We start from the raw sequence: 23,123 nt of genomic DNA on the forward strand, positions 1-23,123 counted from the left end.
AGGGGGCGGGGGAGTGTCTGATAAAGCTGAAAGTCTGTTCTATAAGAAAGTAGGCTTTCTCAATGCGTATGTTAAAAATTTGACAAATTGCCCTAACTGGTTTGGCTCAGTGGATAGAGCGTTGGCCTGCAGACTGAAGGGTCCCAGGTTCAATTCCAGTCAAGGGTATTACCTTGGTTGTGGGCACATCCCCAGTAGGGGGTGTGCAGGAGGCAGCTGATCAATGTTTCTCTCTTATCAATGTTTCTAACTCTCTATCCCTCTCCCTTCCTCTCTAAAAAATCAATAAAATATGTATTTTTAAAAAATTTGACAAATAAGCCTGGGATGATGTGGCTCAGTGGCTGACCCATGAACCATCAGGTCACAGTTCAAATCCCAGTCGGCACATGCCCACGGTGGGGGCTCAGGGATCCACCATAGCAGGCTTGCAAGAGGCAGCTGATCAAAGACTCTCTCATCACTGGTGTTTCTATCTCTCTTTCCCTCTTTCTTCCTCTCTCTGATATGAACAAAAACATGTGTTTTTAAAAAAAAAAAAAAAAAAAAACATTTGACCCTAGCCATTTTGTCTCAGTGGATAGGGTGTTTGCCTATGGACTGAAGGGTCCCAGGTTCGATTCTCATCAAGGGCACATGCCCAGGTTGCAGACTCGACCCCCATTAGGGGCAAGCAGAAGGCAGCCAACCAATGGTTCTCTCTCATCATTGATGTGTCTATCTCTCTTTCTCTCTTCTGCTCTGGAATGAATAAAATATATATAATTTTTTTAAAAGAAACTTTTGACAAATTAACGCTCCCATTTTCACCTATGTAGACCCATTTGTGTAATTAAAATTAAGTATATACAAAAGTTTAATTTCACAGAAAACTTTTCTATATGTATTACAGCAGTTTTAAATATATGCTGAGTAGATCTAGTAAATGAATGTCACCTTGAGCATTTGGCCTACAGGCATTAAAACTGCTGCAGAAAGTCAGTCCAGGGGACAATAGCCCAATTGCCTCCCATGATGCAGTGTGATCACATGCTAATCATTCTCTGAACACTGTTGACGATCAGTGACTTTTGGATTTAAATTTGAAGACTATAGTTTTAGACATGTAATACTTATTTATGTTAGTAAAACTGCTACAGTGTTTTTTCCAATCTGGCCTATTCACCGAAATTTGTTAAAAATAACAGTGGCTCAGTCTGCTTGGTTCAGTACTTGAGCTTCAACCTATGAACCAGGAGGTGATGGTTCAATTCCCAGTTGAGGCATATGCCTGGGTTGCGGGTTTGATCCCTAGTGTGGGGCATGTAGGAGGAAGCCAGTCAATGATTCTCTCTCATTATTGATGTTTCTACCTCACTCTCCCTCCACCTTCTACTCAAATCAATAGTGAAAATTATTTAAAAATAACTGAATTAGCTGAAACCGGTTTGGCTCAGTGGATAGAACTTCGACCTGCAGACTGAAAGGTCCCAGGTTCGATTCTGGTCAAGGGCATGTACCTTGGTTGCAGGCACATCCCCAGTAGGAGATGTGCAGGAGGCAGCTGATCGATGTTTCTCTCTCATCGATGTTTCTAACTCTCTATCTCTCTTCCTTCCTCTCTGTAAAAAACAATCAATAAAATATATTAAATAAATAAATAATAACTGAATTAATTACAAAATATAACCTGTTGATACCATTATAAGCAAATCTTGGTGAAAGGCATTTTAAAATTAACAGAGTGTTAAATGTTCATGCAGGACATATGGACTGGGAATTTTGTCAGTTAAGTACTAAGTCTGTTACATCATGGTCCACAAAATTGAGAATTTACTGTATTATGAACCAAAGAATATCTGAATGAAGAAGGGACTAGGACAGTGATGGAGAACCTATGACATGCATGTCAGAGGTGACACACAAACTCATTTTTTTGGTTGATTTTTCTTTGTTAAATGGAATTTAAATATATAAAATAAATATCAAAAATATAAGTCTTTGTTTTACTATGGTTGCAAATATCAAAAATTTCTATATGTGACACGGCACCAGAGTTAAGTTAGGGTTTTTCAAAATGCTGACACGCCGAGCTCAAAAGGTTCGCCATCACTGGACTAGGGTGTGCAAGTGAACGTGGGTATTGGGGGGTTGAAAGGCACATGACTTCACTGGGTTAGGCTCTACCCACCATTAGAGGATATCAGCATTTGTGTAGTGGACATTGACAAACATGGAAAGAGGGAACCATCTTCAGAAGAAGTTGGTGGATGAAATGGTCTGGAATTGAAACAAGATAATGACCTTGATTCTTCTGTTCTTGGCTCATATCAGCTTGTTGTCCCAGGATCTGGCTGTTAATGGGCGGTGCCTGTGCTAGCAGCATCAGCATCCTCTGGGAACACTTGGGGATATAAATTCCTGGCCTAGTCCTACTTGGCTTGAGGTCCACAAAACTGAGTTTCAACAATTTTCCCGATGACTGTGATGGACACACTTCTCCAAAAGGAGAGGAGGGTGGAGGGTCCAAATGCAATGGGAGTCTTTATCTCCCACTTCACTCAAACTTTACATTTCATTTTGTTTTCAAAGGGAAGGCTCCAGAGAAACATGATGCCCCAGACTTTAGTGAAGAAGAGACAACTGGTTTCAGCCATGAGCAAACGGAGACGTCGGGAAAGGACTGAACATCCAAAGAGGCTGACCAGCTGCATTTTTAAAAGTGCAGTCACCAAGGTGACTGCCCATCCTGACAATGTGGTCAGGCACAGGCGGCAGGAGGAGACCTTGGAGAAGCCCCAGCAGATAAGTGCCTACAGAAGACTGCAGGGGCTCCAGGCCTGCAGCAGTGAAGGAGAACTTCTAAATACTTTGGATGTGACAGATTTGATGAGAATAACTGCACCAGGAAGTGCAGGTGAGTCCCTGGGGTGTGCTGGTCCTGGGTCTCTACACACCAGCCCCCAGCCCAGCGCAGCACAATTGTTACCTGAGGTAGAGATGATCCCAGGAGCAGGTCTCTGGGACCCACAGCTTCTGTGCAGGCAACTGGTCACCCGTGGAGACATCCAGAGACAGAATCTCAGAGTGAGGAAAGCAAGAGAGAGACTGGCTGCGGCTTTGAGGGAAGACAGGCTGGCCAGGGAGGCAGAGAGCCAGGAGTGAAGAAGAATGTTTTGATTTCATGCAAATCTGACTTCCGTGAACTTGCTATTATATCTCATTCTAACACAAATTGTATCTTTGTTTTAATTTAATTAATTAATTATTATTTGTTGTTGTTTAAACCTCATGTGAGGATATTTTTTATTTTGCCAAAATTCTAATTCACACATAAGACATGCTATATAATAAAAGGCTAATATGCAAATCAACTGCATGGTGTAATGACTTGTCACTATGATGCACACTGACCACCAGGGGGCAGATGCTCAATGCAGGAGCTGCCCCCTGGTGGTCAGTGCACTCCCACAGGGAGAGCCCCACTCAACCAGAAGTCGGGCTCAGGGCTGGTGAGTGCAGTGGAGGTGGGGGGAGTCTCTCTCACTTCAGCAGCAGTTGGACAGCCCCGAGAGTTCCTGGACTGTGAGAGGGCCCAGGCTGGGCTGAGGAACCCCCCTGAGTGAACAAATTTGTGCACTGGGCCTCTAGTTATAATTTAATTAGTACTTATATTACTTGCATCCTTATCTGTTACTAAAAACTACCTGGATGACTTGCTTAGAGTGAACCTTAGATTTTTAAGAAGGAAATGTTGTTTGGGAACATTTTACATGGAGAGAACCACAACAGCTGGCTCATTGTCTTGGCCCTGACCCTAGGTCCTGGGTCAAGAAATTTGTTCACCTGCTCACAGCATCTGGGACATTTTAATCTTTCCATCAACACCCCTGATAACAAATTACAGCAGAGCTGATCTGAACACTGCCATGTAACAACAAAATTCAATTATAAAATTTTGATTGGTGATTAAAATCTATGATTTAAAATCTGTGCCTTAAAATTTTAAAGCATTGGAATACTTCATACAGTTATAGCAGAATACACATTTTTTTTCCAAGTTCACATGGGAACCTTCACCAAGACAACATATTCCAGGACATTAAACACACCTTAACAAATTTGGAAGACCAGAAGTCATAAAAGAAGCTCTCACACCACAGGCATTAATCTAAATATCAATAATAGCAAGAGAGTTCATAAACATTCATGTATGTTAATATTCAATGATACACTTCAAAATAATACATGGGATCAAAGAAAAAGTCTCAAGAGAAATAAAAAATGATTTGAACTAAATAAAATAAAATTACAACTTCTCAAAGATTGTGAGATGCAGCAAATGCAATGTCTAGAGGAAAATTTGTGCCTTTGAACAAATACACTAGAAGAGAAAGATACATAATCAAATAATGTAGGTTTTCATTTTAGTAAACAACAAAAAAAAGCTAATTAAACTCAAAGCAAGCAGCCCAACTGCTGTGGCTCAGTTAGTAGAGCTTTGTCCCATGCACCAAAAGGTCATTTTGATTCCTGGTCAGGGCACATGCCCAGGTTGCTGGTTCGATTCCCCAGGAGAGGGCAAGCAGGAGATAGCCAATCAATGTTTCTTTCTCACGGATGTTTCTATCTTTCCCTTTCCCTTTCTTTCTCTAAACAGTCAATAAAAACATCATTTTTTAAAAGCAAGCAGAATTAAATAATAAAAATTGGAAATCAATATAATTGTGGGAAATCAATGGAGAAAAATTTAAAAAGCTGTTTTTGGACAAGATTAATAAAATGCATAAGCATTTAGTAAGCAATATAACTTTAAAAAAAGAAAGAAATTACATCATAGGCTTAATGGGTAACTCTATAGTACAGCCTCTACAGTTCAGGAGTCTCTGAGGACACTCCAGGTGCCTGTTGTATGGCAATCTATCCGTCTAGAGACTTCGATGGTAGGGGTGCCACAAAAGTAACAGCATAAATGGGCCCTCCAAGCTAGGAATACCTTACCTTCCAAACATCAAAAAAATCTAGACAGTGTTGTGAGTGCTGAGAGGGACTAGAGCTAGTTCTTCATGTTTTGAGAAAGGGAGTGACCTATTTACTAAAATGATTTTTTAAATGTAACCAAGAGGTCAGGGCTTAATGGGTGAGGCAATGGCACATCCAGTTTGTGTGAGCCCCTCTTTCCAATCTATGTCCTAAAGGTCAAACAAATGTCCACAAAGGAGAATGTCATTGATGTAATGTCACAGCTCCTGGGGCAAGGCAAACACAGCTCAGACCCCACCTACAGAAGCTCTGTGCAGTGGCAGTAATGTTGAGCTTCCTTGAAAGGAACCAGGTAAAGATGTGTCCTGTCCCTTTGGAGGTGCAGGCCAACTGCAGCCGAGACTGTGGACATAGGCGTTAACAAAGCAGACTTACCTAAATCTATGGTAGCAAAGTATGTGCCAGTTGCTGAGTGAACAGAGTCAGTAATTCCCATAAAGCTGCAGGCTGGGAATAGGAGTTTATTTGGTGGGACCATAGACCCAAGGTGGTGGTAATCCACTGTGAGGTGTCATTCATTCTTTACTGGTTTAAGATCAGATCAAATTCAGGTTTCAAAGGACAAGCACTGGGAATAATCATTTGTTCCTAAAAGGTTTCTGGAACAGTTTTCTTTCTTTCTTCCTTCCTTTCTTTCTCTTTCTCTTTCTTTCTCTTCCTCTCTCTCTCTCTCTCTCTCTCTCTCTCTCTCTCTCTCTCTCTCTCCTTCCTTCCTCCCTCCCTCCCTCCCTCCCTCCCTCCCTTCCTTCCTTCCTTCCTTCCTTCCTTCCTTCCTTTCTTTAGTTAATCCTCACCTGAGGATATACTTTTTCCACTTCTATTTTAGAGAGTAGAAGAAGGGGTGGGGAAGAGAGAGAGAGAAACATTGATGTGAGAGAGAGAAACATTGATGTGAGAGAGACACATTAACTGCTTGTTTCCTGCATGCACCCCAAAGGGGCAGGGAACCTGCAACCCAGGCACATGCCCTTAACTGGAAAATTTTTTACATATAATGTGCTTGTTCATTCAAACAAAAATTTAGGCCTTAGATGGTTTGACTCAGTGGATAGAGCATCAGTGAGCAAACCAAACGATCCCAGGTTTGATTGTCAAGGGCAGTTTGACTCCGGTCCAGGGCAAGTGCCTCAGTTGCAGGCTCCTACTAGGCCCTGGCCCTGATTGGGGTGTGTGTGCAGGAGGAAACTAACCCCTGTGGTTCTCTCACATTATTTCTCTCTGTCTTTCCCTCTTCCACTCTCTCTAAAAATCAATGGAATAATATCCTTGCGTGAGGATTAACAAAATCAATAAATTTAGTTCTGTAATCAGATATCATGTCATTAGTTATTTCTTCCCTAATCTCTTTGGCATCAATAATTGTATTTATTTTCTTTTTTTATGCCTCTTAATCTCTCATCCTCCATCACTCCTCTTTTTCTCGCTGTCTCTGTCTTGGCCTAACTGTTTCTCACATCACTTACTTATCCCTACCACCATATGAGCCATGCATTAGTCTACCAACTCTTCCCAGATGAAAACCAACTGGGCAGTGACTTTGTTGGGTTAAATTCTAAATCCCATGTTTCAGTACACAACTTGGCATAAATAGATGCCCCTCCAAATAGACGTCCCTCCACACTGGGACCTCTTGGGTAATGGGTGGGGTAGTATTAATTACGCAGGATAATAGGAGTGCAATGAGATTTATGGTTTCTCCTTCAGAAAAATACCTCCAAAGACAGAAATGAGAGATTTAAAAGGAAAGATGTACTTATTGGATTTACATTTTAAATAGATGATTGTGACTGAGTTTTATAAATGGGTTACAGAGAGAAAGGATTTGAAATCTTAGGCCAGTGATGGTGAACCTATGACACTCTGACACGCAAACTCATTTTCTTGGTTGATTTTTCTTTGTTAAATGGCATTTAAATATATAAAATAAATATCAAAAATATAAGTCTTTGTTTTACTATGGTTGCAAATATCAAAAATTTCTATATGTGACACGGCAGCAGAGTTAAGTTAGGCTTTTTCAAAATGCTGACAGGCCGAGCTCAAAAGGTTCGCCATCACTGTCTTGGGCAGTGATATCAGAGAATAGCACTCATTGTATAATTCTGGTTGAGTCAATTTGCTTGCAATATTGAGAATGTTTTTAGTTTGAATAATTTCTTTCAATAAATACCACCCAAGGGCCAAGCAATAAGTGAATATGGCGATTTAACACATTGCAGTCCACATTAGACTCCTCTTTATGGACTATCCAGCTTAGTGAGAAAAATAATATGAAAGAAATAGGTAATTATGCACATACAAAGGAAAAGAGAAAAAAAATCAACACAGAAAATCTCAGATTAAATTTTTTTTAAAATATATCATTGATTTTTTACAGAGAGGAAGGGAGAGGGATAGAAAGTTAGAAACATCGATGAGAGAGAAACATCAATCAGCTGCCTCCTGCACACCCCCTACTGGGGATGTGCCCACAACCAAGGTACATGCCCTTGACTGGAATTGAACCTGGGACCCTTTAGACCGCAGGCCGATGCTCTATCCACTGAGCTAAACCAGTTAGGGCAGATTAAATTTTTTAAATATATTTTTTATTGATTTTTTACAGAGAGGAGGGGATAGGGATAGAGAGTTAGAAACATCGATGAGAGAGAAACATGGATCAGCTGCCTCCTGCACACCCCCTACTGGGGATTGAGCCCATAACCCTGGCATGTGCCCTTGACCACAATCAAACCTAGGACCCTTCAGTCCACAGGCCAACAGTCTATCTACTGAGCCACAAGCTAGGGTAGTGGTCGGCAAACTGCGGCTCGGCAAACTGCGGCTTGCAAGCCACATGAGGCTCTTTGGCCCCTTGAGTGTGGCTCTTCCACAAAATATCGACTTCTGCGCATGGGCCACGAAGTTTCAATCGCACTGTACATGCATGCCCGCACGTGGTATTTTGTGATATTTTGTAGAAGAGCCACACTCAAGGGGCCAAAGAGCCACATGTGGCTCGCGAGCCGCAGTTTGCCAACCATGGAGCTAGGGCAACAAGGCCAAGTCTTATACGGTTGAAGAGAAAGATGTCACATACCTCCTTCATGAAGGTACTTGGTGACTATGATGAACCAAGACAAAAATATATTTTATAACCATGTCTCACAATATGACAAAAGTAGCAATTCCAAATTTTAAAAGTGGCTAATATTGCCCTCTTCTTACTAATGTGACTTACTAGGGCTTCTTACAAAATAAGTGTAGCTTCACTACATTGCCTCCTAAACAATAAGGTTTGTGATGACCAATAACATACTATGTTGACCTCCTCAGAGCCTTGAACAGCCATAATAGCATCTATCACACACCAAACCCTATACAAGTCCTGATCAACCTTTCATGTCACACAGCACAGTCGTGTGTACTGTGTGGTCATTCTTACTATTAGAATTCATTACACCCTTCTCTTTGACTACATCCTCGATCATACAGGCCATTGGCAAGAGGGCAATGAAAAAAACCATGATTTACAGTTTTGGTATTCAGACTGAATGGCAATTAGTGTCATGACAAAAACTGTAACTATTAAAAAAAATAACAAAATATCCCTTAAGAAAAAATACTTGAACATGAATGAATATAAAAAAATTAACCCATGCGGTACAATTATTAATGAGGAGAATTACAAAGTTTCTTTGAAAATCCATAATAGTTATGAGACATTTTAACATGACTTCTCAGGGGAAAAAAAACCACAATATTTGTTAGCATACCAGAGCTTAGAAAAGAGTTAATAAAATGCTTTTATGAAACAACTATAAAAGTGTTCATTTGACCACAAAATACATGTACTTTTACTCACATATAACAAAACATGACTGAAATATATTGAAGGATTATGTGCAGCTACAAGTAACAGGCAACACCCAGTCTTTCTGACAGGTGTAATTATTTTTAACAGCACCATTGTAGATGTCATGGTGAATAAGAAAAACGTACAAAATGGCACTGATAACTATAGGAAGGTGTTTCCTATACAAATTAGACCTTATAGAGATATAATCTAGATAGAGGGGAATCAGACATAAGCATGTCCATCATCATGCTGGTGGACACAAGAGGGCTTACAGAAAATCCAAACTCAGATGAATCTTTGATGTGGATCTTGTGAACCCATCAGTGGAAACCTACACTTCTCAGAAAATGGATATGAGCCTGGCGGGCATGGCTCAGAGGTCGAGTGTCAACCTATGAAGCAGGAGGTCACAGTTCAATTCTCGGTCAGGGCATATGCTCGGGTTGCAAGCTCAATCCCCAGTATGGGGCATGCATGAGGCAGCCAATCAATAATTCTCTCTCACCATCAATGTTTCTATCTCTCTCTCCCTCTCCCTTTTTTCTCTGAAATCAATAAAAATATATTTAAAAAAGAAAATGGATATCAGACAGTTGGTGGTGGTTTTGAGGATAGTCTTGATTGGAAGGTCAAAGAATCCAGATAACAGGCTGGAAGATTTTGCTCTTGACACGCCTATGTCTGTTTGTCTGTGTGAATGTTGGCTCTAAAATCTGACTAATGCCTTCTTCGTTTTTGCCTTCCAAATCTCATGCAAGTGAGGCTACTACGGAACTCTAACATGGACCATAAAGGAGTTAGGTTCTGGAAAATCAAGGTCCTAACATTACTCAATGGGAGGGAAAATCTTCCACTCTTGATTCTGTTACCCCATCACAAGTGCCTCTTCTCAATTCACCAAACAGCAGTCCCAAGGAAGAACGAAAGCAAAGGTGTAAATATGAAAATAATTCACACGTAACTATATTCTTTCCTAAACTTGCCACACATAAAATTTATTCCATGGAAAATAGAAAAAGGCTCCGAGACCCACCACTCCCAAAAGGGAGCTTTGTCAGAGGGAAACATAGAATATATATAATGGACTAGGGATATAAAAGACTGCCATAGCACTCGAGGAAAACCCAAATACCAAGCTGTCCTTTTTAATGGCCCTGTAAAACCAAACAAATAAAATATAAAAAAAATATTTAACATAACTGCATATAAAAAATTGACTTCAATTCACCCATGTATCTATCAGGCTACAAGATAGAGAGAAAATATTATTAACTATTTTAAGAAAAGAGCACTACCTAATCAATCTTATATACTATTTTTTAAAGACTCTCATTACTATCTGATGTGAGTATTCATTTCTGAAAGTAATTAATAGAAATCCAAAGCCAAATGATGAGGTATGAAAAAGGGTTTAATAAACACAATATATTTACAAAATTAATGAGGACTCTTTCACATTTAAAACTTTCTGGCACATTCTATGTGGATTAATTTCTGTCAAACTTTCTTACATTACTTACATCTTAATTTCTTTTTTGGAGTGAATTTTCACTTGTAAGAATGTGGACCAATTCAAATCTTTCCCAAACTGTTTACATTCAAGAGTTTTTATCCAGCGAGTCCTTTCCTGCTTTTGACAGAAACTGAGCTAACTGAAGCCTTTTGCAAATTGTGCACATTAATATAATTTTTCTCAGGTTCATCTTCAGATTTTGAAAGGTTGTGTGAGAAATGAAGAATTTTCCAAATTGCTTCCATATATAGGGTTCCCTCCAGTGTGAATTCTTTCATGTTTTCGAAGATAACGGAGACAAGTAAATGCTTTACTACATATTTTACATACATACGGTTTCTCTCCAGTGTGATTTCTTTCATGTGTTTGAAAACTTTGATAACATTTGAAGGCTTTCCCACATTCCTTACATTCATAAGGTTTCTCTCCAGTGTGAGTTTTTTCATGGGTTTGTAAGGAACTGGGATCTCTGAAGGCTTTCCCACACTCCTGACATTCAAAGGGTTTCTCTCCAGTGTGATTTCTTTCATGTTTCTGAAGATCACTGGGATACCTAAATGCTTTACTACATTTTTTACATTTATAGGGTTTCTTTCCAGTGTGATTTACTTCATGTTTTCGAAGATAGTGAAGACAACTAAATGCTTTACTACATTTTTTACATACATATGGTTTCTCTCCAGTGTGGTTACTTTCATGTGTTTGGAAACTTTGATAACATCTGTAGGATTTCCCACATTCCTTACATTCATAAGGTTTCTCTCCAGTATGAATTCTTTCATGTATTCGTAAGGAACTGAGATATCTATAGGCTTTCCCACATTCCTTACATTCATAGGATTTCTCTCCAGTATGTGTTCTTTTGTGATATCGAAGAGAACTGGGATAACCAAATGTTTTGCGACATATTTTACATTCATAGGGTTTCTCTCCAGTGTGATTTCTTTCATGTATTTGGACACATTGATGAGAACTGAAGGCTTTGCCACATTCCTTGCATTCATAGGGTTTCTCTCCAATATGAGTTCTTTGGTGTGTTTGCAAGGAACTGGGATCTCTGAAGGCTTTACCACACTCCATACATTCAAAAGGTTTCTCTCCAGTGTGATTTCTTTCATGTTTTTGAAGATCACTGGGATACCTAAATGTCTTACGACATATTTTACATTCATGGGGTTTCTTTCTGGTGTGGTTTCTTTCATGTTTACGAAGATAACGGAGACAACTAAATGTTTTACCACATTGCTTGCATGCATATGGTTTCACTTCTCTGTGATTTCTTTCATGTCTTCGAAAACTTTGATAACATCTGAAAGTTTTCCCGCATTCCTTACATTCATAGGGCTTCTCACCAGTAAATTTATTTTCATGTCTTCGATAATTTTGATAATACCTGAAGGTTTTTCCACACTCCTTACATTCATAGGGTTTCTCTCCAGTGTGAACTCTTTCATGACGTCGAAGAGAACTGAGACAACTGAATGCTTTAACACATTGTTTACATTTATAAGGTTTTTCTCCAGTGTGGGATCTTTCATGTATTTGAAGTGAAGTTGAAGAACTAAAGGTCTTCCCGCATTCCTTACATTTATAGGCTTTTTCTCCATTGTGATTCCTTTCATGTTTGTCAAAACACTGACGATAACTGAAGGTTCTCCCACATACATCATAATTATACAGCTTTTCTCCATAATTTTGACACTCAGATGGCTTGTTTCCAGTGTGACTTCTGATGTGCATATTATGGGATGACTGCAGCATGAAGACTTTTCCACACACACTGTATTCCCATGGTTTTACTATAGGAAGAGATTTTTTCTTTGGACTGAGATTTGGAGTAAGGCTGAAGTTTTCCCCACATTGACTATTCTTCTCCCCTTCACAGACTCTCTCTAATATTGGATTTCTGGAAAAATTTAGAAGCACATTACTAATTATTTTTTCATCAATAACTTTAAAATTATTACTAGAATCTTTGAACTATATTTTCATGATTTATAGCAAAATTTTAGGTTTTCCCCCACTCTGAATGGATGATTAGAAACAATGTACTGAATGCTTTGCAAGAGGAGTTTTCCTTTGCTACTATCAAAACAGTGACATCCATGTGAAGGATTTATCAATACTCTTTCCATTTAAATTACTTTGCAAGTATTGACCTTCTTTGTCATCCATAAGAAAGTAATTTGGTAGAAATTTTCTAAGAAGTAATAAATGTGAAGCAGAAGTTATTTTGGTTGCTTCTTTTTTTAAAATATATTTTTATTAATTTCAGAGAGGAGGAGAGAGGGAGAGAGAGATAGAAACATCAATGATGAGAGAGAATCATTGATCAGCTGCCTTCTGCATGTCCCACACTGGGATTCAAGCCCACAACCCAGGCATGTGTCCTTGACCGGAATCAAATCCAGGACACTTCAGTCTGCAGGCTGATGCTCTATCCACTGAGCCAAACCAGCTATGGCTGGTTGCTTCTTTTGAAATTGGTAGCTTTACAGGTTTCTCACAAAAATAGTGATTTCTATTCTGAATGTGACTCACCTTCGTTTTCCCCTTTGGTTTTTGTACTGATCTTCAATGTCATAAGCTTCCCATTTCTTTCCTAAAATGCAGAGCCAGAAAATTGATTCCAAACTATTACAAACTGTGGAGAAATTATTAGATTCTATTTCTATGATGTGCTGTGACCATGCCCAGTTTATTCACCAATGTCCTCCCTTCCCACATTCCACATCTGAGAACAAGGCTGATGGCCAAGAAACACTTGTCCTCTAATTTATGAAGTGAAGATAAGTTGTCATCCTTACCTATGGAGGCCAGGTTCCTGAAGGTTTCCCTCATCACATCTCTGTAGAGTTTCTTTTGTGAAGAATCCAATAAAGCCCACTCCTCCAGAGTGAAGTTCACAGCCACATCCTTAAAGGCCAGTGAGTCCTAAAACACCCCAGTATGTGTAAAGTAGGATCAGTCAGACCAATAGCACTGGACACCCAGACTCCATTTATAGGAAGGTTACATCTGATTCTGTTGTCTCCAGACATTTATTCTATGATTTGATAATAAGAAACTCATTTCTCTCCACATTTCCATCCTTATAAATTTACCAGCATCATGAACACATGGAAATTGTTTACACATTGTTACTGTGATCACATTACATCCTTTTTCCCCACTTATGGTAGGGTTCAGAGAATTCTGAAAAGGACAGAATTGCTGTTCAAATGAAACAAATATTATCATTTTAAGACTATCAATTTTTGTGAGAAACATGCACCTCTATCTTTGCTGCCCACCGTTTACAGCACTCCATGAGGCAGATGTTAACATCTGCAATGAGGTTTCAATGAATAAAAACATAGTCAAGAACTACAAGCTTTTTCCTCTAGTCCCATCACCAAACATGAAAGTCCAGGAGGCCTGTGGAAGTACAACTTTTAACAAAGTCCAGCTGGCCATGTTCTAACTTCTTCCAGAAAATGAGAAGGAACTGTATGCAGCTGGCTGAATGGAAATATTCTTGCAGAAAAGCACTGCTCTTATCTGATGTAATACTTACCGGTCTTTCTTTTCTCTTTGTCTGATTTGATGGGTTAGAAATTTATTTGGAACTTCAAGCTCAGAGAAAAGGAAGAAGGCACAGCAACTTACTGCACCAATCCCCACACTCATGTGCCTCAGGTTGCTTTTTGGCACACACAGGCACACACACTGAGGTAATAATAGGCCAGAAGAGCTCTTTCCAGCACAACCATAGCAGTCTACCCTGGGACCTGCTGACTCGGAGGAAAGGCTCCGAGCTCAGATTTCAAGGGGGTGTATTGATGTCCAGACTTCCACAATGGTGTGATCATGAACTTGCTCATGATTATAACGTATGTAAAGGTTGCAGTAGTGATTTCCTCCAAAGGAACATATGACATCCATTCTCCAATCAGGGGGAAGTGTTTCCTGACCTGCCACTCTAGGGGCTGCCCTCCCTTCTTCTGTCATTTCCAAGCTCCCAGGGGAGTAAAGGAACAATAGCTCAGCCCTCAGCTGATGACAGCGCACACCACCTGTCGGGCATGAAAGGCTTTGTCACTGTCACGATGGAGGTGTCCGCACAGAGCAGGGCAGCCTCTCAGAAGGGCATTAAGTAGCCTGTGGGAGAAAACATGGTACATGGGCATGTTGTTTTAGGAGGTTACAGGGTGAGCTAGTGTGTGAGTTCACACACAAGGGCAGGAGCTTGCAAAGATTCAATCATTTGCTACCACAAGAGGGCACCACCGTGTACAGATGTGAGGCACCAGGGGAGAGAGGAGGAATGGGGCTCTAAAGCTGTCAGCAATCAATCATTAAGAATCGGAGCAGGGGACTCAGGGGTCCCAGGTTCGATTCTGGTCAAGGGCATGTACCTTGGTTGCGGGCACATCCCCAGTGGGGGGTGTGCAGAAGGCAGCTGAATCGATGTTTCTCTCTCATCGATGTTCTAGCTCTCTATCCTTCTCCCTTCCTCTCTGTAAAAAATCAAAAAAATATTTTTTTTAAAAAAAATCAAAGAATCGGAGCAGGCCCTGACTGGTTTGGCTCAGGGACTGAAGGGTCCTGGTCAATTCTGGTCGGGGGCATATACCTTGGGCGGGCTCCATCCCACTCAATCCCCAGTCGGGGCATGCAGGAGGCAGCTGATCAATGTTTCTCTTTCATTGGTGTTTCTATCTCTCTATCCCTCTCCCTTCCTCTCTGTAAAATCAATAAAATATATTAAAAAGAAGAATCGGAGCAGGAGCCTGCCAGTTTCTGGTCTGGCATTTAAGTGACTTAGAGGTTATCATTCCCAAACTCACAGGGAAAAAAAGCTAAAGAAACGTGAAATGAACTTCTCTTCTTAGATGTATTTGAGCATTTACATCACAGGGCAACTCGGTGGTGTCAAAATTGGAAAAGAGAAAGTAAACTTGGCATTTAGAAAAATGTCCCAAATATTCTGTTCTTAACATGGCCTGTGTTAAAATTACAGCAGACTCTAATGCAGGGGTGGGCAAACTTTTTGACTCGAGGGCCACAATGGGTTCTTAAACTGGACCGGAGGGCCGGAACAAAAGCATGGATGGAGTGTTTGTGTGAACTAATATAATTCAAAGTAAACATCATTACATAAAAGGGTACAGTCTTTTTTTTTTTTTAGTTTTATTCATTTCAAACGGGCTGGATCTGGCCTGCAGGCCGTAGTTTGCCCATGGCTGCTCTAATGCAAAGACAAAGACTAAAAAAACAGAACACCTTAGGTACCTTCTTCCCACAGAAGGTTAAATATGCCTCCTGGAAATACCTGAAGAACATAAAAGACAGAAAGGAACACAACACACCAGTAAAGTAGCAACCACTGAGATCTTCGTCAAATTAGTGAGAAGGCACGCTGTAGATCCAGGATGGTGAGAAAACACTACACATGATAAACAACAAAAGTGCGCACCCAAGTGTCTGCTATTCAACTAGACAAAAATCAAAGACAGAGAGAATACAGTGAAAGAAGTCAGAGGGGGGAAAACATCTTCATTATATAGAAACAAAAAATTAGAATGAAATAATATTTCTTTTCAGAAACCATGCAAGAAGAGAATGGAGTAAAATATTTAAAGTTGTGAAAGAAAGAAATAAAAACCATTACCTAAAATGGTGTGTCAGGATAAACTTACCTTTCAAAAATAAAGAATAAGGGATTTCTTAGGCAAAATTTGAGGAAATTTCTTACCAGTACACCTACTTTGAATAAAATGTTCAAAAATTCATCAGAAAGACTGTTAATGGTAAATGTGAAGGCTTAGGAAAAAAATAAAGGAAGGGAAACTATCTTTCATATTTGTTATATTTAACATGTCATTTTGTTTACAATATTAGAAATTATGTATGTGGTACTTTCAAACTATGCATAATTGAAGTAAATGACTGCAATGTGACAAGGGACAGAGAGGGGGGAGTTGGGAGTAATGAGGGATAGGTACTTGCACACAGTGAAGTGGTGCAGTGTGACTCAACAGAGGTGGTTGCTTAGTTGTAAATGTACACTGAAAACTCAAGGGCAACCACTACAAAGTTTAAGAAAAGATGTGTATTTGATAAAGTGGTAAAAAATCAGATCAGATGCTCAATTAAAGCCAGAGAATGCAGAGAAAAAAAAGATTGAAAACAATAAAACGTTGAGCAAATTAAACTAAGGCCAGATGGACTCAACAATACACCACAGGGCAGCACGGCTCACATGAGGGGCTCTCCAGGAAGCAGCAGCTCCCAGAGCAGGAGCCTCCAGGTTCTCATCAGCCCGGTAAGGACAGGGGGGAAGAGGGAGCCTGGGGGGGAGTGGCTTACCTTTCCCAACGTCAAATCTAACATGTGGAGCCCGACCACTCATGATAATAGCAGCCCCAAGTATGAAAAATAGGCATTTACACTGGCTTGTTTTTATATAAAGACACACTAACAGGATGAGCAAGAAGTGATCAAAACTGGTCACTTGAGGGTGGGGGGAGTTAGAGCACAGGAGAGAAGCAGGATATGCAGGCAATGACCTTCTTAAATTACCTTCCTCTTAGGCATTTAAAAAAACTTTCCCACTCTTATTTATTTAAATCAAGAAAAGAAAATTAGCCCAGCCAGCATGGCTCAGTGGTTGAGCATCGACCTATGAACCAGGAGCTTGAAGTTCGATTCCCGGGCGCACACATACCTGCTCGGTCCTCGGGTGTGGGGCATGCAGGAGGCAGCTGATCAATGATTCTCATCATTGATGTTTCTCTCTCTCCCTCTCCCTTCCTAAAAAAAAAATATATATATATATATATATATATATATATATATATGTAATTTCCTATGATTAATCATCATTATTAATTAACTGCTTTTTAATATTGATTACTTTTAACTTTTCCACATAGGAAACCACTCCAAAACTTAAGCCTTTAGAAAGAAAATGATATAAAACTGCAGAGTATAAAAAATTTACAAATCCCTTTCTAACTGAAAACAAACAAACAAAATACCAAGGAGATTTATAATACTTTTTCATCCACTATTTTTCACACTCTGGATATTTTCAAGAATGAATAGCATAGTAAATACATTAGGGGCTTGCAATTCAGCCCATACCAGAAATTTCAAAAATTTACGTAAGTTTTGATTTGTTTCCTCATATCAATGAAAATCAAAATTCAATTGTTTTCCTCCAATCCATTAAAATAGAACTTTATTTACTTTAGGAATAGTGTAGCCTTTTACACGTCAAGTTCTCTAGGACAGGCACATACAAAACTGACCTAAAAATGGAAAATGCACCTGAGAACTTACACTCATCTCATGTTTACATGTTCTCTTGCCTGAATGGGAACAAAATTTTGCTTGGTTTTGCACAATCTCACCTTATTCACATCATTTCCCTCAGTCAGGTTATAGTTTAAAAGCCAAGATGCCATGCAGATGAGAAACAAAGGGCTGCAATATTTAAGGGATAAAGGAATCCAATGAAAAGAAACCGCAGTATTGGAATCAAAACAGATGAACAGCCTACTTCCTCACAGTTAAGGAAAAAACCCACATTGAGAAATTTGAATACAATCACACCCCTGAGAGAGAACCCCTAGAGTGGGAAGGATGGGAGGGACCCCTGAGCAGCCCCAGGGGTAAACATGGGGGCCTACACACCCTCCCCTCCGGTAAGCATGGAAGCCTCCCTCCCCCAGGCTTCCATTCTTACCAGTGAGGAGGAAACTCTCAACCCGATTCAATTCAAGGTCCTGGACCAAATGAACTCCCCAACTCATCAAACCTCTGTCCAGGAGTCAGGACCCTGATCCTCACAGACTTTCTCCATGTGCAAAATTTACACTCACAGTGCACCTACACTGTGGATGCAAAACGCAAACCTAAGATCTAAAAATGTCTAGGCCTAAGAAACTATAACCTCAGCCCTGGCCGATGTGGCTCAGTGGCTGGGAGCGTCGTCCCATGCACCTGAAGGGCATGGATTCGATTCCCGGTCAGGCACGCATCTGGGTTGCAAGTTCGGTCCCCAGCCTGGTCAGGGAGAGTGCAGGAGGCAACCAATCGATGTTTCTCTCTCATATTGATCTCTAATTCATTCTCTCTCTCTCTCTCTCTCTCTCTCTCTCTCTCTCTCTCTCTCTCTCTATCTCTCTTTCCCCGCACCCCCACCCCCCTTTCTCTCTCTCCCACTCTCTTTAAAATCAATGGAAAAATATCCTGGATCCTCAGGTGAGGATTAAAAAGGAAACTATAAACTCAAAACCGGGATCACCCTCTTCCTTCACTCCCTCCCCCTTGTGCACCTGCACCCCCAGTTTTCCAGGGCTCTAGCTTCTCTCAGGGTAAAGGCTCCTGCCAACATAGGACACCTGCAGGGGTGGTTCCCCAGGAAGATTAACTGGGTCTTTAAGAACTTCCCAGGCTCAAGGAAGTCTTGGTTTGAGTCACTGACCACAGGACTCTAATGCCCGCTGGAGTTGCTGTGGAACCACAAAAGCCCAGTGTTTAAATAACTCACCAAAATCACATACACGCAGGCTCATGTGGAAAGGAAGAAAATTGTCAGGGTCTTGTACTAGCCAATTAGAAAACTTCTGATGCCTATTATTTTCAAGAAAATGTCAGTTAACTGTATTTCCAGGGAAAACATTGGTTTGTAAATAATTAAATACTTGAACGCCTCTACTCTGCAAGTCTAAACCTTGCAATTTGATTTGAAAACACCCAAAGTAAAAAAAAAAAAGAAAAAAGAAAAGCCAACCACGTATCTCAGAAACTTACTATACATGCTTAGAGGAATATAGAAAGAATTCTATACAAATGGAATGTAATACTGAAACATTTTATTTTTTCTGAAAGTCACCTCTTTCTTGCCTGTTTGAAAGTATTTTCTATTGTGTTTCAAGCTCTTATTGACTAAGTATATTTTATCCCTATTGAAAAAAGAAGACTTAATCAATGCATCTTCTCAAGGTGACAAGACCTTGGGAGGGGCAGTGTGACAGTACAGATTAATCCAGTTAAGCTTCGAAAGAGGAACCTCCATCCAAAGAACTTCTCAGGATGCCTGTGCCCTGGGAAGGTCCTAGGGCAGCAGTGGGCAAACTACGGTCCGCGGGCCGGATCCGGCCCGTTTGAAATGAATAAAACTATTGAAAAAAAAGACTGTACCCTTTTATGTAATGATGTTTACTTTGAATTTATATTAGTTCACACAAACACTCCATCCATGCTTTTGTTCCGGCCCTCCGGTCCAGTTTAAGAACCCATTGTGGCCCTCGAGTCAAAAAGTTTGCCCACCCCTGGTCTAGGGAAAGAGAGAAGGGGATTCCAAGCAATCTGATTTCAAGTTCTCGGCTGTCCTCTCCAGTAAAATACCCATAGACACAAAATAAATCTTTACAAACTTAGGGTCTTGTCCCAGAAAGAGTTAGGTTGGAGGCGCAGGGTTGTGGATTGGAGACCTTGCTCCCCAAACATGTGGGAAACTCAAGAGAAACCCAGTCCTCCGGGGGACACAGAAAGGGCTGGTGTCCAGTTAAGAAGCGTCCCTGTGGGAAAAATTGTGTTTATTAGAGTTTATTTGATCCAAACAGAGGATACGCCTAAAAGCAACATCTCAACAGACTGAGAAAAACGCTTCTCAGTAAGAGACCCTTACAATTTTCTTCCAGTTCGCAGGGTCTTTTATGCGTTTGGCATTAAGGAGGGGAGGAAGATTAGATTGTGGGAGAAAGCCAGGTGGGGATTGGATTACAGGACCCGGAGAAGATTATGCGCTCCCCGAGGGCGGTGGTGTTTCCAAGAGGCACGGCGAAGGTGCGCTCCCCTGGATGCACAAGAACAAAGGCAGGGCTTGCTCAAGGCGAAGGGGGAGCTTAACTAGAGGAGCTGTGCGCCGGGCGTGACTAGCGACCAGGACCTGCCTAGTTAGGAATTCATGATCTGATCACGCTGGTAGGTTACTTGCGGTTAGATTATTACACCGCCCGCTTTTCTCCACACCAGGGACCCCACTGACCACAGCTCCTCCCACACACACCAACCCAGAGACCGAGTCTCAACTGGCCCCTGACCACCCTCCCGTGGTCACCGCACCATCTGGGGAGAGTTGCCCAGGAGGTTGCGGGGCTGAAGAACCCGCGCGGAGGCGGGAAAGGACGCCCACGCTGAGTGCCGGAGGGGACAAGGTCCGAGCATCGCCCCAATGCACTGGGGTCCTCAGACTCCCAGGTGATGGGGTGAGGCCAGTCCCGCCACAGCCGGTTTCAACCGGTTCCAAACAGCCCCTCCTCACGTCTCTGCACCCCGCCGCACACTCACCATGTCTAGGTTTCCTGGGTCTCCCCGGGTCCTTCTTAGGGACTCCCCAGGCCAGTGCAGATCACAGCGCGACAGACGCTGCAGGAGGCCCACGGAGGACGGTGAGGGGCAGGCAACGCGGGACCCTAGCACTTCGGCAGCCTGAAGGGATGAACTGGGCGCGTTGCCCCACCCACTTGCCCCAGCGCGCTCTTGATTGGACAGGTCCCAAGGCTGAGTGACAGCCAGCGGGAGAACCCTGGCTCTGCCTACACAGCCTCCCTTGATGAATGGGAAGCTAACCCAGCTTGGGACTTTGCCATAAACAGAAAGTTTCCTAATCCTGAGGCTTCCCATGTAGTTTCCCCAGCTCTTTGTGAAGGCGAGGGCACAGGTGTGCACAGGGAATCCTGATTCAGTTTCCAAACGGAGCAAGTAAGTACAGACATGAAGGTGGCCCAGGCCAAGCCACACTGGAGCGAGAGGGTCTTATGTCCTCTAAGAGTCAAGGGCTTGGCGGTAAGGCTGTGAGTCCATTCACAGAACTGTGGCCCCTGTTTAGAAATGCAGACACTGAAATCTGACTTCACCATCTATTACAGAGTCTGGCTCCATTTTAGTCTTTGATCCTTGCAAGCCTAGACCCTTCCACCCATCTCTTCCCCAACCCCACTCATTCTGTCCTTAAGAGAAAGAATCCCAGAGCACTTGGCCCTGGTGGGAAGTTAAAACCCCCCAGCATCAGTCTGGGCGCAAGGATCTTTTCCGCCTAACCACAGGGTGAGGTGTGTTCATTACATTCTCAGGTGTACCTTTCACATTGGAAAAAATTTTAATTTAGATCACTTTTTGCCTGTGTCCCTAGAGAACTTTAAAATGCAGACAAGTATAATCTCGTAAGGCAACTTATTTCTATTTTTAATAATATAAGAAAAATAATAAATCATTCTGTAGATGTGGAATGCACCTGGAAACTTTCCCCTCCCAGCTTTGTTGAGCTATAATTGAAAAATAAAATAATCTGTATTTAATAAATGTGTAATCACTGAGTCTAATATAATATTGTGTGTCAACCTTAACTGAAAAATACATTTTTTAAAAGTATGGTATATAAGAGGAAGCAAGTTTAAGCTAAAAAATTAACTTAGATCAGTATGCCATTAACGATTATATTATATTTTCCATTTTAATACATACTTTAATAACAGTCATAATATAAAAAGAAAATTTTCCTTTTACCCATTTAACAAGTGGTGCATGCTACTTAATTTATTTTAAATTAAATATGCAAGAAGAGAGCATGGTTTATCTACACATTCAAAATGACCAAAAAAACCCCCACACACCCCCAAAAAATTCAAGTTAAAAAATGGGCAAAGAACCTGAATAGACACTTCTTCAAAGAGGACATACAGATGGCCAATAGATATATGAAAAGATGCTCAACTCACTAATTATCAGACTGATGCAAATTAAAACCACAATGAGATATCACCACATACCTGCCAGAACGGCTATCATCAATAAACCAAGAAACAACAAGTGTTTCGGCGGATGTGGAGAAAAGGGAACCCTTGTGCACTGTTGGGAATGCAGATTGGCACGGCCACTGTGGAAAGCAGATGGAGTTGCCTCCAAAAAATTAAAAATGGAACTGCCCTATGACCCAGTTATCTCACTTCTGGGAATTTATCCAAAGAAACCTGAAACCCTAATGTGAAAGAATATATGCACCCCTATGTTCATTGCAGCATTATTTACAATAGCCAAGATTTGGAAGCAGCCCAAGTGTCCATCAGTAGATGAGTGGATAAAACAGCTCTGATACATTTACATAATGGAATACTACTTGGCCATAAAAAAGAAGGAAATTTTACCCTTTGCAACAGCATGGATGGACCTGGACAACATTATGCTAAGTGAAATAAGCCAGTCAGAGAAAGACAAGTGCCATCTGATTTCACTCACATGTGGAACCTGATGAACAAACTGAACTAACAAGCAAAATAGAGACAGAAAAAGAGAGAGCAGGCTGATAGCTGAGGGGGTGGTGAGCTAAACAGAAAAAAAAAGAGAAAGAACTCACTGAGGGACAACACTGTGGTGATTGCGGGGGGATGGGGGTGGAGGTGGAAAAAGTATAGAAGAGAAAAACAGGGATGAAAAAATGAAATTAAAACTAATTTATGTTGAGGGAAATCCCCTGAATGCCATGCAGTACACTCTCATTTAGTTTGCCCTTGGGTCAAGCCAGAAAAAATAGACATTAATATTGTGTTTGGGGACCAAGTGTGTTTTAATATGTAGATTGAAACTTAACTAGGAGTTACAGCCTTCCAAATTGCTTCCATGCCTGATTTTTGGAATTCTTGAATTTTGCACTTTAAAAAAAATCACTTAGTTTATTATTATAACTTTTATGTTATG

General features: G+C 41.0%; 2 protein-coding genes across 2 annotated transcripts in view; both read right to left on the bottom strand.

The window, feature by feature from the left end:
- LOC132234988 (zinc finger protein 791-like) overlaps positions 1 to 23,123 on the bottom strand; it is a 108,430-nt gene that overhangs the window by 23,725 nt on the left and 61,582 nt on the right. The gene's annotated exons all lie outside the window — the stretch shown is intronic.
- On the bottom strand, positions 10,418 to 13,365 carry LOC132234984 (zinc finger protein 709-like). The gene is made up of 3 exons (XM_059696663.1): positions 13,181 to 13,365; positions 12,915 to 12,975; positions 10,418 to 12,279 (listed from the first exon to the last, which is right to left on the bottom strand). The coding sequence occupies exons 1-3, from the start codon at positions 13,212 to 13,214 to the stop codon at positions 10,566 to 10,568; spliced, it is 1,809 nt and encodes a 602-aa protein (XP_059552646.1). The 5' UTR covers positions 13,215 to 13,365; the 3' UTR covers positions 10,418 to 10,565.

Source organism: Myotis daubentonii, chromosome 5 (assembly GCF_963259705.1).
Source record: "Myotis daubentonii chromosome 5, mMyoDau2.1, whole genome shotgun sequence".
NCBI classification, from domain to species: Eukaryota; Metazoa; Chordata; class Mammalia; order Chiroptera; family Vespertilionidae; genus Myotis; species Myotis daubentonii.

What these genes read in the sequence shown, in the direction of transcription:
- LOC132234984 (XM_059696663.1), bottom strand. Translation starts at nt 13,214, where the DNA reads ATGAGGGAAACCTTCAGGAACCTGGCCTCCATAG. An exon ending in CAGGAACCTGGCCTCCATAG is followed by an intron (nt 12,976 to 13,180) that starts GTAAGGATGACA and finishes TCTGCATTTTAG; the next exon opens with GAAAGAAATGGGAAGCTTAT. An exon ending in AACCAAAGGGGAAAACGAAG is followed by an intron (nt 12,280 to 12,914) that starts GTGAGTCACATT and finishes AAATTTTTCCAG; the next exon opens with AAATCCAATATTAGAGAGAG.